A 14,080-nucleotide genomic window follows, 5' to 3' on the forward strand; every position below is an offset into this window, starting at 1 on the left:
TTTGGTTTTACAGTTTTTATTAGAACTCTTAGATATCGACAGTTATCTTGTAATACAAGGTGATCAAAACAGAAAATTCTGCGAGTTCTATCAGAGATGAATTTCTCTCATAATTTTTACACATAATCGTCCCCCAATATAAAGGAGGTCCATATAAGACCAGTACTCTATGTAATCTATTCAAAGATTGCCTGTCACAATTGAAGAAGTAGCAAGACTCTGAAGTATATTAAAAAGTTCGACAAAATAAATATATTCAAACAACCATTTTTGTTCTTTCATAGAAAACAGTCGAAAAACCTTATAAAATGCCACTTTTTAGAATGTGAGTCAGTCTGTGGCTGAAACCGCACACTGCACCAAAGGTGTGGACACTGAATCCGAAGTATAGTCTGTTCAAATTGACTTTGAAGGATGGCGAGTCTACCAGTCGAAGTACTGCTTGTTGCATGACCTCGCTGATCCACACCATTTGGTTTCCAGTAGCGGTGGACAAAGTCTTCCTCCTCTCTTCGCGTGTTTCTTCACTTCTCTCCTTCTTGTCATCTCACCAATACCGCAGGATTTGCTACAGGGGCTCCACTCAGACCAATCACTCACTCTGCAGTCTCTGGGGGGACCTGAAATCATTTCAACGATTAATATTATCCCTAACTTAAGGTCACTGTTCCACCATAAATATATGTTATCCCCCAATAAAACCCAATTTTTGGGCGATCACAATAATCTCGAAGACCAATAATATAAAAAACAACAATGTTCTGGAGGACCTGAATATAGAACAATAAAATACTTGGTTTGCTGAATAACTGACAATTCAAACCAAAACATCGAAATAAAATAAAGAATGGAGTATGGTCTAGTAAATCAGCATTTGAGCAAATGACAATTCTAAGCAACACATCGATGGATATAAAAGTTTGAATCATCAAAACATCGAATGGTTTGATGCTACATATACTTTGTTTTTTCATATGAGATGGAAGCCTGGACATTAAAGTGACAACTCTGAGGCAAATTGAAGATCAATATTTGGGAAGATGCTAGACAGGATTAATGTAGATAGAGAGCTAGTAACATTTATAAGAAGATGTTAAACGGGCTACATCAGACATATATTGAGAAGTTATCAGTATCAATTGCTCGAGTTTTTCATAAAGGCAAAAAACAAGGAAAACGAGGACCAGGAAGGAGATAACACTCCTGGATGAAGAATATAAGGGACTGGATAGAGATTAATGTCCAATACTTTGTTCACACTTTCCAAATTAGGGACGAATTTGCCAAGGTTGTCGCCAATCTTCACAAGAAAAGGCATCAAAAGAAGAAATGATCATAATTGATAAGGTTTTACGCACTAATGATGAATTCGTGGTCAAATTCAAATATATTTATCCATTCGTCATTTAACACAATAAATATCGAACAAAGAAACCTAGAAACTCGAATTTCACAGTTCTTTTCGTAAATGGAAAAAATCCTACAGAGTTCCTCATGATTACCCAATACTTACGATATTTCTTATAATATTTCTTCGTCCTTCGGTTCTTCTTGTGTCTAGGTTTGTCGTTCTTTTTGGGATTGGTGTAGAATTGCGCAATTCCATTCAATATAGCGTCTTTATTACCCAACGACACAACATTCGAGCCAGAGACAGTTGATGGTGTTACTTGTTTTCCTGGATCTCTGAAGACATCAAAAATACAATGAGTTCAGACATCTATCTCTTTGATTTGAATTGCAATGAGTAGAGTGAAAAAGAACTTATGCGCTATGGAATACTATAAATAATGACACATTTATCAATATAATTGTTGTTGTATAAATTCTTTTCTATGCTATTATGGAATTTGAAAGATCAGATACGATCTGTGTAGACCTTAACAATATTAATACTGAATTTTTAGTAATCACAGTCTGATTGACTTTTGACTTGACTCTTTATAAACTTTCAAGGAATCTTTTCGACAAGGATATTGACATCTTCAGGAACTAAAAGTTAGGAACAAAATTTACTGGTAGTTGTTTCGGTAAATCATGTTTGAAACTTTTAGATTCGGAAAATGACAATATTCGTTGAACGCTCTTTAAGATTCTGTGGATCTGATTGTGATTATTACAATTTCAGGGATGTATTATGTCTATTGTGAACTCAAAAAATTTATATTTATCAATCTTTCCTTATAGTCCAAGAGCCCACAACAGCTAGATCTTCGTTAATTTATTAGAACTGAAAGTTTTTTTGTACATATCCCCTACACAGGTAAAGACGACCAGCGACTATAGAGTTTGTGTTGTGCTTTGGCAGGTAACAGGTAATGAAGGTGTATAAATAGTAAGTACCTTGAATTCATCAAATTATAATACTTTTTTATATTTTCTTTTGTATAACTCAAGAAAACTCGCCATCCTTTGATGAATATTTATGATAGTTGTTACCCCCTGTCACACACCCCTAAGCTTTTATAATTACTTTTATGATAGTATAAAAGCTAAATTTTATATATGTTATCTTGCCAGACACATTGAAAGTTCGCTGTAGGTGCCAGGGCGAGTACTTAATGATGATAATAATAATGACTTTATTTTCACAATCATATTTTTTTTACAGAATATTACCTTCAAATGAGAAATTATATGTGAAAAAAGCGGAGTTCAGTAATGCACTAAGTGACTATCCTGTTCAACTCAACCTTAATCAAGATATCCACTAAAAACATATTTTTTTGAGTTCATAGGCATTTTATTCAAAGAAAAAAAAACTTATTTCAATATTAACAAACACACAAATATATTACATGTAAAGAAAATATTTAATAGTATATTATTCAACGAGCAGTAATGTAGGTCATAACTCACGCAGATGAAGTTGCAGCACGAGCCGCAGGCGAGTGCTGTAATTTATCAAGCGAGTTATGACCATTGCCGCGAGTTGAATACTATACTTCATCTACGACTAAAACAATAAATACTAAAACACAAGAATAGAGAAAGAACTCAATTGACAAACCCCAAAATCTACTCTTAAACGTCAAACTTATCAGAGTGACATTCCTCCCCTCAGCAACAATAATGGAATGTTCCCTTCCGAATAGAAACACAGAAGTATATAAGCACAGAGCCATCTTATCCGATTTATTATAGTGAGTTATAGCAGTGAGTTATTATAACTCACGTTGTTTGTTAATAGAAACTATTAATTGTTCAAAAGCAGTTGAATATTGAATATATAATTCAATAGGAACAGATAAACGTTTTTAATTCATTACATCTTAAGGATGTCTGATAGAGGTTGGCAATGTCCAGCAATGGATGACGATTTTTCTTAAGTTTCCCCGTAGAATATATAAAACAATTGAGTTGAATAGTTTCATAATTGAGTTTATACTCTAATGAATTTAAAGTACTATTATAAAAACACCTTTACTACCTGTTACCTGCCAAAGTAACCACAACCCAATCTCCATAGACGCTGGTCGTTTTTACCTGTGTAGGGGACATGCACAGAGAAACTTTCAGCTTTTATTGAATATCGAAGATCTGGCCGTCGTGGGCTCTTAGTCTATTACGACTCTTCAGAAATTACACTGTTAATTGTTCACTCCAATGGAAGCCAAGATTGCGGAAGCTGAATCCTACTGCTACCCTAACCTGTTGTTTCTGATGATAAAAGATTCAGACGACGATACTTTACTTTGTCAGTGTATTGTGAACTAACTATCAACCTACACAAATTGATAAACCAACTTTTCAAATTTGAAAGTATAAATAGTTTATTGAGTTTTTCTATCCTGAACTAGCACGTTCGTGTACCTGAATGTAATATTGAAAAGAATCACAGCAGAGCTGTTTGTTGCTTTGATATGAAAATGTAGATATCCTCTGAATAAATGTCTTATATTTTCGATTTCTCATACACTTAATCACGTTTCTGTATACCATGTTGATAAATGAATTGGAGTCAACAGTTTTTCCTTGATAATATATTCTTCAGAAAATATGAAAATATTTGAACTAGCTCACCAAAATTTCAGAATCGTCGGTTTTCTCATAAATATGGCAACCGTAATCTGAAACGCAAGCTTTTAAACCTCAATTTGAGAAAAACCCTTAGAAATCGTATGACACAAGATGGAGGAAAGAACTCAACCCACATCGAATTATGCATCCTGTCATTAGCCCAACTGCGCGTCGACGACAACGTTGTGGTAAGGGTTTCGTACAGCTTCGGTCGATCGGCGGGCTTGTAATTGATGTGGTTCTCCATTTCCTCCCTTTCCTCGTTAATTGCCATTTGGAAGTCCTTGTTTCCGTTGAATATATTTATGTTGTTATCCTGGACCATCTCCTCCGCATTGACAACGTCGTATTTTCGATCGTCTTCGGCGTGGTGGAAAACTTCGTTGAGCTCGTACTCCTTCAGCTGGAAAATTGAAGAAAAATTAAATAATGATGGGTTCATTCTCGGTGTTGAAATGGTTTAGATAGAATGAAATGCTTGCCCTGGTATAGTTTCGACCTCAGGGCATTCAGAAAAAAAATAATGTCTTTGAAAATATTAAAACACGTTCTCTACAAAGTATGATCTAAGGCGTTTTATCATTTATCAAACAGTAATAGCTTGTGGATGCTAAACATACGTCATACTCTGAAAGCTGAAAGGTTCAGTGTACAAGATTAATAGGATGAATTAAAAAATTCAGATCATCGTAGCTTTGGCAGGTAAGAAATGAAATTGGAACTTTCTACGTCATGAATATAAAAGGTAAAGTCTATACATTATATTACATAAAATCAAAAAATATGCGACGTTCTGTTCGAAAACTTGTCCTCATTGGGAAAAACTCCAACAACTAATTCAAATTTGTACGCCAGAAAGCATTTACTACAAAAAGGAACAGGTACGAGTCACTTGGTGCCAGGTCTGGACTATAGTGTAGATCCATAAGAATTTCTCATACGAGTTCCCGTAGCTTCTGGCGCATCATCTATGATGTTTGAAGCCTGACGTTGTCCTAATAAGACGCACAACTCTCCTATTCGCCATTTATGTTCGATCACCAGCTTCGAACGTTCGAGTTCTTCACAAAAGAGGTCAGAATTGAGTATTTGACCATAAAGGGGACAGCTCATAATAGACTATTCCTTGTCAACCCCTTCAAACACACAACAACACCCTCTTGACTGTCAATCCAGACTCGGTCACGGTTTGGTCAGCTACATTAAAGATATTTTGCTTTGAATAATATATTCTGCAAATGATTGTCTCAGAGGAAATACATTTATTGAGTATTTCGTAGAAGTTTCAAATGAATTCCTCGAGAGTAGTGGGTGTTATTTTTTTTATATTTCTTAATCAATTACAATCTTCAGGTAGTTCCGTTCATTTCACGATTTTTGAAAACCCTAGCTTTGAGATAAAGCTACATAATAATAATAATAGCTTCATTCATTACAAACTCTTTAAAATTTCGGTTAACAATATTTGAGGGATTCTGCCTAAACAAAGTTTGTGTACAGACTTACCTCGGATGAATGGCATTTGTGAGTTTCATTTAGAAATACGTTTGAAAATGTTACAAAAAATCAATAAATGCATAAATATAACAACAACGGAGAGAAAAAAATCATAGAGTAATCATACGTTCCTAAATCTGGAAAACGTGGCACCAGTGAAGCTGTTTGTTAAAAGAGGTAACATCTTCTGGATAATATCTCGTGGACAATAGCGCAGCTTGCTGGCACTGAAAGATCTCATGAAAATTGAGAATTGTTGAGATTGCCGAACTCCACATCAGATTTCATTATAACGGTAACGGCTTTTCATTGAAAGGATAATGCTAATGTAACCAAGCACACCAAGCTGTCGGTTCGGGCTATTGAAGAGTCTCTGTTGAAACTCTCGAGAGTATTTCCTGGACAGCCATGATCTTGTATGGATACAAAACGGGATGGAGAGTACTAAAACTCTCTATATAAGAAGATTGTGGCAAATAAAATAGGGTCCTCTTTGTCTTCTTAAATTTCAAAACCTTTTGTGTTTCCAAGACAATGTTGTCTTGGGAAAATGACGATAAAACATACCACGTACAAAGAGTGCTCTGTGGTGCAAGGACTTAAAAGCCATTTTCGATGGAAGTCACGACAACGAAGTGACGCTGAAAACCATACCATCTACTTGTTTAAACTAGTCTTACCCTATCTCCGATCATCCGGTCCACAGCGTTTGTTTTTCTCAAATATGGAAGCGATCCTGTTGAAAATCTTCTAAAAGTCGTCGACAATGAAAATCAACGTGAAGTTGAATCAATAAAAAAGTTCATCAAATCAAATATCTGGTTAGATATCTTGATATATTAGGAACGCTGATTAAATACTGGAATAGGAATGAGGTAATTTCAGTTCAACCATTCTAAATGTCGAAAGATAAGCAATAATTTTCTTTATGAGAGTGGTCTCTAGAATCAACTCCAAAATTATATTGTTCAGATACTTCATAAACTTTCTATTTTTCCTCTGACAACGTTTTCTCCCCAACTAAAAAATTTCAACACAAATCTCTACACATCTAATTCCATGTAACGCTTGCCTGGACTAATGTTCTAAGGATGATAGCATATTCAAACATGTGGGATGTATTACAGCCAATTTATATTCTAGGAGCTCAGCAATGAAGTTTTGAGTTATTGTAGCGTGAAACATATTTTACCACTCTCATAGGCCATTCAATTAGAATCCTTGTTCCCGTCCCATAGTTATCAAACTTTCGGGAAAAGTTTAAATAGTTGTGCGAGATTCTAGCCAACTACAGGCGTTCGAGCTGAAAATGAAGGTCGAACCGCAAGGATAAGACTAGAGCAAGAAGGATGTATGTCAGTTTATCCAACGTTGTTCTAATCGAAATTTAAGAGTATCAGCTTGAAAACAAGGGGAGTCTGTTGAGATTATAAGGGATTTATGACCGTTGTAGACATCTAAAGGCTTTGAGGATTTGAGATATGAGTTGATAATAAAAACCCTGCAAATTTCGCAGTATGGTTCATTATTTCATCCTAAATTATAGATCCAAATCATTGAAAAAAATGATTTATCAAAAAAAAAACATTCTCGGGACTTGATGTCTCAACCACTAAAGAATGAACGCTTGTGGTATACAATAAATATATACATATACATGTAGGCTTGGTTAATCGATCGTCCAAAGGTATGATTCGATTACCTGGCCTTTCGGCTTTTTCTCCGTGACTTTGTAATAATTAAATTCTTTTGAATAATTTTCATCTATTTACAAAGCCACAATTATACAGTACAAACTCAGTATTGAGAAGATCCTAATAACGTCCTAATTACAAGTTTCTCACTACGGTACTGAATTTCGTCTTTAACTCTAGTTTTAATTATTCGAAACGTCTTCGATTATCACGTCTTTGTCGTACTTCAAGTTTTCGGTCGTCTCGTCTTTGATTTGTTCGCGACTCTTCTTAATCTAGTCCGCGAACCGTCTTTTCGTCTTACGTCTTAAGTTTCAACCGACAGAACTTACTCTTACTTCGACTTAGACCGAACTTTACTCGTCTTCGTCTCAACTTGAACTGTCTCTCCGCCGATTGGAACTACCCTGTCTCGAATATCGACCTCCCTTCTTTCGGCTTGACAACACCCTTAGGGAAAGTACTATCCCCTAGTCCAATAAGAGCTTTGCCATACCGCCCACAAAGATCTTCGCGGATTCCTGGAAATCGAATATTCTCGAAGGACTAGAACCTGATACACAGATGTGACACATCTGGTACGACCGTATTGTCTTCGAACTTTCACAACCCCCCAGTATATCTCTTCAAGATTCACAACTCCATGACATATCTTGGACACCTCAAAGAATAACACATCCTTTTTACATTATATGTACAATAACAATTCGTTCCCTGTAAATTCATTGGTCATGCCCTCGATACTTGAAGAAGCTAATAGGTCTCCAAGCATCCGGTTGACCATCTCAATTATTTACAGGGAACAATAACTGGATCCTACATACATTCAAACAGAACAGTAGGAATTTTCGAAACTCATAACTGCAAAACGGTAAACGCTAGGACTTTTCGGTAGAAAATATAAGTATCATCGTAGCAATACAATAGTTTCATTATTATTTTTGCCAAGTTCCTGAGAATTTTTTTCTGTTATTTTATTGATCGTTTTATTCTACTATAAAATTTTAGATATCGTGTTCCCGAGCTTGAAGGATTAATGCGGTGTGACAACCGATTTTTGTACCAAATATAGGTGGATGAATTTGATAGTTCCCGAGAAAAGCTTAGTGACAGCGGCAACGTTAAGTCTATAAATCCAGGGATTTGATCATTCAAGCACCTATGTACGATGTGATTTATTACGATGTCATTATTGATGGTTCATTCAGTCAAAAGGTCCTGATGAGTCAATCCTCCTGAAATTCGGCATGAACATTCGAGTGGTTTTTTTACATAATACAAAATTGATTGCGACCTTTTCCAATATGCTGCCACTGAAATATTAAGTAATTTTTCAATATTCTTCATAAATTTTTTATTATTTTGATAACGCAATCAACATGAAAACAATGATGCAAGCTTCATTGGAGCTTTTGATATTTTTACCTTTTTGCCAAAAACTCATTCTGAATTCAGTCATCCAATCATTGGCTCATTTGAACTACTATCCTGAGTTGAATCAACCTCTATCAAGCCAGACTATCAAATACCTACTTGCACAAATTAATTCTTGATCAAGCCCTAATTCAGAGCTCAGTATTGAATCTAAGTAGGTACAGACCAACGGAGACCAAGCATGTAAAGCCAATAGAATAATATAGCTCGTGACCTGAGGGCAGTATATGGGATAACAAGTACTTACATGTATACCCGCGACATAAAATCGAGGTTTTCGAGACTTACATGCTACTTGTACTAAAATACGCCCTAGAAACTCTAAAGTAGCTATAACCAAAAATCAAAAAACATCTAGGAAACAACAGAAATGAAAAACCCTCACAGGTATAGCAGACTGCTCTCTGAGAGATATGAAGCGAATCATTTTCATATGAGGGAGTAATGTGAGATCTAGAACGTGGTAAGATGGGGACAAAAATGATGAAAATGATTCGCTTCATATCTCTCAGAGTGTAGCCTGCTATACCTGTGTGGGTTTTTCATTTCTGTTGTTCCCTAGATGTTTTCTGATCTTTGGTTATACCAACTCTAGAGTTTCTAGAGCGTGTTTTAGTATGCTACGTTACTCGACGACCTCCAGGAAGACCACAAAAGATGGAAAGATTCTTAGACATCAATCTCATTGAAGAGATGGATTGAATTTTACAGCCCTAAGGCCCATATCAAAAGGAATAAGAAGAGGAAGAAGAAATTGCCAACCACACGTACCATAAGCCACCATTAAATATTAAATTCAATTTTTATAATGTTAATAATTTTATTCGACAAGTTGTGTTATAAATATTATGTACAGGGTGGGCAAATAAGCGAGGTAAGCGGCTATATCTCAGGAACCACTCATCGTAGAGACTTGCGGTAAAAAATTCTACCACTAAAGTAAACCAAAGAAAACACTGGAAATTATTTTTAAGTTCATACCTCCACCGCTAGGGGGCGTAATAGCTATCGTCGAGTGTAAAAATGCATTTTACTCGAAAAATTTTCATATTAAGTTGGAAAAGAAATATCATCACTGTAAACCTTGGAAAATTCTCTATCTGTTTAAATTGTCACTTTTGATTTTGCGACATCAAATAAGGGTGGGGGAAAGATAGAAATCTGACTGATTGAAATGTATGTAACTTCAGTTTGGCTCAATATTTTTGAGCAGATTAGATCTTATTTGACAGACAACATCTTGTTGATCAAGGAAAAAATATACTCATGATGAATTTGATTCAGTTGCTTCCGATAGGGAGCGCTGAGTCAGAAGTTCATTGTTTTGTTCATTTTTCTCTGAAATTTCAAATGTAATGATAGGATTTTCTTAACAGAAACAAAAATTTCATTGAATTTGCATGAAAAAACCTGAAGGACGCAAAGCGATAATTTCAGGCGTTCTGAAGTTATGGCCGAAAGAAGATATTCTTCAACTGATGCACTGCGAAAAACCAAATTGAGTCTTCAAGTTCTAACAGAAACAGAAATCCCATCAAATTTGTATGAAAAAACCAAAAGGTCGCAAAGCGATAGCTTCAGGCGTTCTGGAGTTATGGCCGAAAGAAGACACAATTTAGTTTTTCAGTGCATCAGTTGAAGAATATCTTTTTTCGTCCATAACTAGAGAACCCCTGAAGCTATCGCTTTGCGACCTTTTGGTTTTTTCATACAAATTTGATGGGATTTCTGATTCTGTTAGAACTTGAAGACTCAATTTGGTTTTTCGCAGTGCATCAGTTGAAGAATATCTTCTTTCGGCCATAACTTCAGAACGCCTGAAATTATCGCTTTGCGACCTTCAGGTTTTTTCATGCAAATTCAATGAAATTTTTGTTTCTGTTGAGGAAATCCTATCATTACATTTGAAATTTCAGAGAAAAATGAACAAAACAATGAACTTCTGACTCAGCGCTCCCTATCGGAAGCAGCTGAATCAAATTCATCATGAGTATATTTTTTCCTTAATCAACAAGATGTTGTCTGTCGAATAAGATCTAATTTGCTCAAAAATGTTGAGCCAAACTGAAGTTACAGACATTTTAATCAGTCAGATTTCTATCTTTCCCCCACCCTTATTTGATGTCGCAAAATCGAAAGTGACAATTCAAACAGATAGAGAATTTTCCAAGGTTTACAGTGATGATATTTTTTTTCCAACTTAATATGAAAATTTTTTGAGTAAAATGCATTTTTCTACTCGACGATAGCTATTACGCCCCCTAGCGGTGGAGGTATGAACTTCAAAACAATTTCCAGTGTTTTATTTTGTTTACTTTAGTGGTAAGAATTTTTACCGCAAGTCTCTACGATGAGTGGATCCTGAGATATAGCCGCTTACCTCGCTTATTTGCCCACCCTGTACAAATAATTTCATTTCCACTTCTAATTTTCTCTATTTTTTATTGTTACATCTGTTCCTAAAATTATTGAATACATTTTAATATTGTAACTCCGAGGAAAAACTTATATTGGTATTATGTAACAGACGAAATCTAAAACTAAGAGGCCACAGTGTTGCGCAATAATTGAAGTCAGTTGATATTCAAACTTATGGAAATTATTTTTTTATTTCCTTGAATAATGAATTTCCATCAAGTAAAGAGCGAATCCAATAAATCCTTTCCTAATTAAACAATTCCACATTAATTATTTCAGTTGACATAATAAACGGAAATGATCAGGTATGCAGTTTAGTACAAACTGGTCAAATTGAGATTAATACGACAGTGTCACCATCTGTTAACGAAAATTGGTACTCGAATTCGCATAATCGATTTTGGCTATGAATATCAAGTGCCATGAATCTTGATTGTAGGTTTAGCAGAGGTAATTGGATCCTGCAGTCTCCATTTCGATTGGGATGTTGCTCTCGTTGTATCCTAATAGATGGCGCGAGGTCCTCAATTCAGATCACAGTATTCAGTTTCAGCATGTTTTGAGTTCTCTTCAATTTACAGACAAAAAATAGGGTAATCCTAATTGACACTCCATTCAATTGGTTAAAAATATTGAATTTGTTCAGCATCCAACGAAATTTCAATTTTCGTATCAATTACATAAAAGCTTTATATGTGAAATGAAAGTTAACATGAAAAAAATATATAATTCATTTTTCAGGGGTTTCATTTCACTATTGAAACAGAAAACGAGTATATTTCGAATGAAATCAAATGGATGTTTATTTCATTGTGAAGAGGAAGGTCGCCATTAACGATGGAAAACGATATCAGCCAAATAGCCGTCATGGCTACGGCTACAGCACCATATATTTTTCATTGAATTTTCTATGACAAATTGGCATTTTTGCGGTTGTTTGTTCCCGATAACTTCACGAATTTTATTTTGAAGGTCTTGAATCCATTGTGGAGTAATGACATAGACTTTATCTTTCACGTGAACTGAAAAGAGAATAGTGCAAAGATGTTGAATCACAAGAAAACGGTGGCCAATTCGAGACCTCTTCGAGAAAAAACAAGGCCAGGAAACTCTTCTTGCAAAATTGCGATTGTTTCATTGATTGTGTGGAACATAGTGCAGTCTTGTTGAAAATAAACATCGTTTTTTTCATGTTGTATTACACCCTATACTTTGATAATTTGATAGGATAAAGTTCGATTTTCATGAGACTAATAGCCATAAGATAAATAAATGGATCTTCCACATCAATATCTACCAATTCATTAACCTTAACAGTTGCACCAGCCTCATTTTCAAATAAACAATAATTATTATTATTATCAACATCCGTAACTTGTCCCAACAGCTCAAATTTTCCTTCCAGTTTCACTATTGCCGGCCGAAAAGTAGCTTCAGGGTTGCAAACTGTGACTGCAGAATCTTCACCATTTTTGTAGTGAATTTTAAAAATTTCATTGCGTTCTTGAAGCGTGTATCATTCCAGTTATAGTAGTGTCGTAGTTTATCTTTTGTCAAATGACATCTTCAAAAGTGAAAGCGGACAATTCAAAATGAAACATCTTAGTGGAGAATCATTTTCAATATTGAATTATTAAATTAATGAAGCTTATAGTCTTGACAAATGTTAGACATCTCATTTCTTCATGATGCTTTTTTGAACTGAATGCTTTTAGCAGTCATCCAATGTCAATGAAGGGTTTTGATTTTTCAGCTCCGTATGCTTAATCACTCGAAAAGGTTGATGTGCCTATCAAAAGTCCAAGTCAACACATACAGATGGACAATCAGTAGACTCGAAACTAAGAAATTTAAATTGTAGAAACTCATATTTAAATTAGTATTTCACTAAAGACTCTTTATAGTTAAGTGAAAACATACAATAGCTGTAATAACCCAAACAGAATATAAACTCCATTTGATCGACACTCAAATTTTGTCCCAGCACGAAATCAGATGTTTGCAATAGTTTCCTATCCATCTAACTGCCAATACCCTCACAGATTCGTATTCAATATTCAACTCACAAGTAGTGCGAAACCTGCTCTCGTTCATTCACAAAGTGACAACTCTACTAGATGTAAGGGTTCAGATCCAGCACAAAACATTTTCTAACATATTGTAGAAATGTCTGTTTCGGTAGCCGTGACTAGCGATCTGATGGCTGCATACAATCCGGTTGTTGGTCTCACGTTCCGATGTACACAGACATAAATTTCACCCACAGGAATCGACGCTAAATTGTAGGCAATCTGTTCTAACAGCGATCCCGTCGGATAGACCTGTTCTTCTGACACGAGTTGGTTCGAGGCAGTAAAGGACATCTGGTTCTTCGATTGTGGATCTACCTTCTCTCTCTGAAAACCCTTTGTTGTTCAAATTGCTGATGTATCTAATATAAGGAAACATACGTGTTGAGACTTACACAGGAAAAAGAAGAATTTCTCTGTGTTTCAACTCTATGCTTACTCGCATATTATCACCTGTAGTGAGTGCTTACAAAAGTATTAGTTCAATTACAATTCTATTCGATGCATGTGTTCTCTCGCTTAACAAGTCAAATTAAACAATTTAAGATCATTATCGTATTTTCCTTCATCCACAATCAACATTATACAGTCCTTCGAACAAGAAGCAACAGTTTTGGTACTTCGAGCTATAAGAAACAACATTTTGGTACTTTGAGTCATACAAAACTAGTTTCGGAAGCTCTAGCCTTAAGCTTCACATAACTCCGATAGAAATAAGGTTCGTTCATGCATCCTAACTAGGGATTCACGGCTTGACTTGATATTCAAGCTACTTGACTAAGCTTAACCTGAAATCAACAGTTCAGTTCAAGTTCTAATTGTCAAGTGAATTACTTGATAGATAAATACTTGACTCGACATTGAATAACTTGAACTCGACTAGAACTTTTGGTTCTTTGTGTAACTGATTTTTCATTTTGATATGGTACATTCAAACTCATTTGAATA

At 35.2% G+C, this 14,080-nt stretch overlaps 1 protein-coding gene across 1 annotated transcript in view; it reads right to left on the reverse strand.

Annotated features, from left to right (window-relative positions):
* LOC123688769 (spondin-2) overlaps nucleotides 1-14,080 on the reverse strand; it is a 149,900-nt gene continuing 135,820 nt past the window's right edge. The window contains exons 5-7 of the mRNA XM_045627427.1: nucleotides 4,155-4,423; nucleotides 1,514-1,686; nucleotides 1-620 (exon numbers count right to left, since the gene is read on the reverse strand). Coding sequence (XP_045483383.1) covers nucleotides 424-620; nucleotides 1,514-1,686; nucleotides 4,155-4,423 — 639 coding nt within the window. The 3' untranslated portion in view covers nucleotides 1-423. The remainder of the gene's footprint in view (nucleotides 621-1,513; nucleotides 1,687-4,154; nucleotides 4,424-14,080) is intronic.

This window comes from Harmonia axyridis, chromosome 1, assembly GCF_914767665.1.
Source record: "Harmonia axyridis chromosome 1, icHarAxyr1.1, whole genome shotgun sequence".
NCBI lineage: Eukaryota > Metazoa > Arthropoda > Insecta > Coleoptera > Coccinellidae > Harmonia > Harmonia axyridis.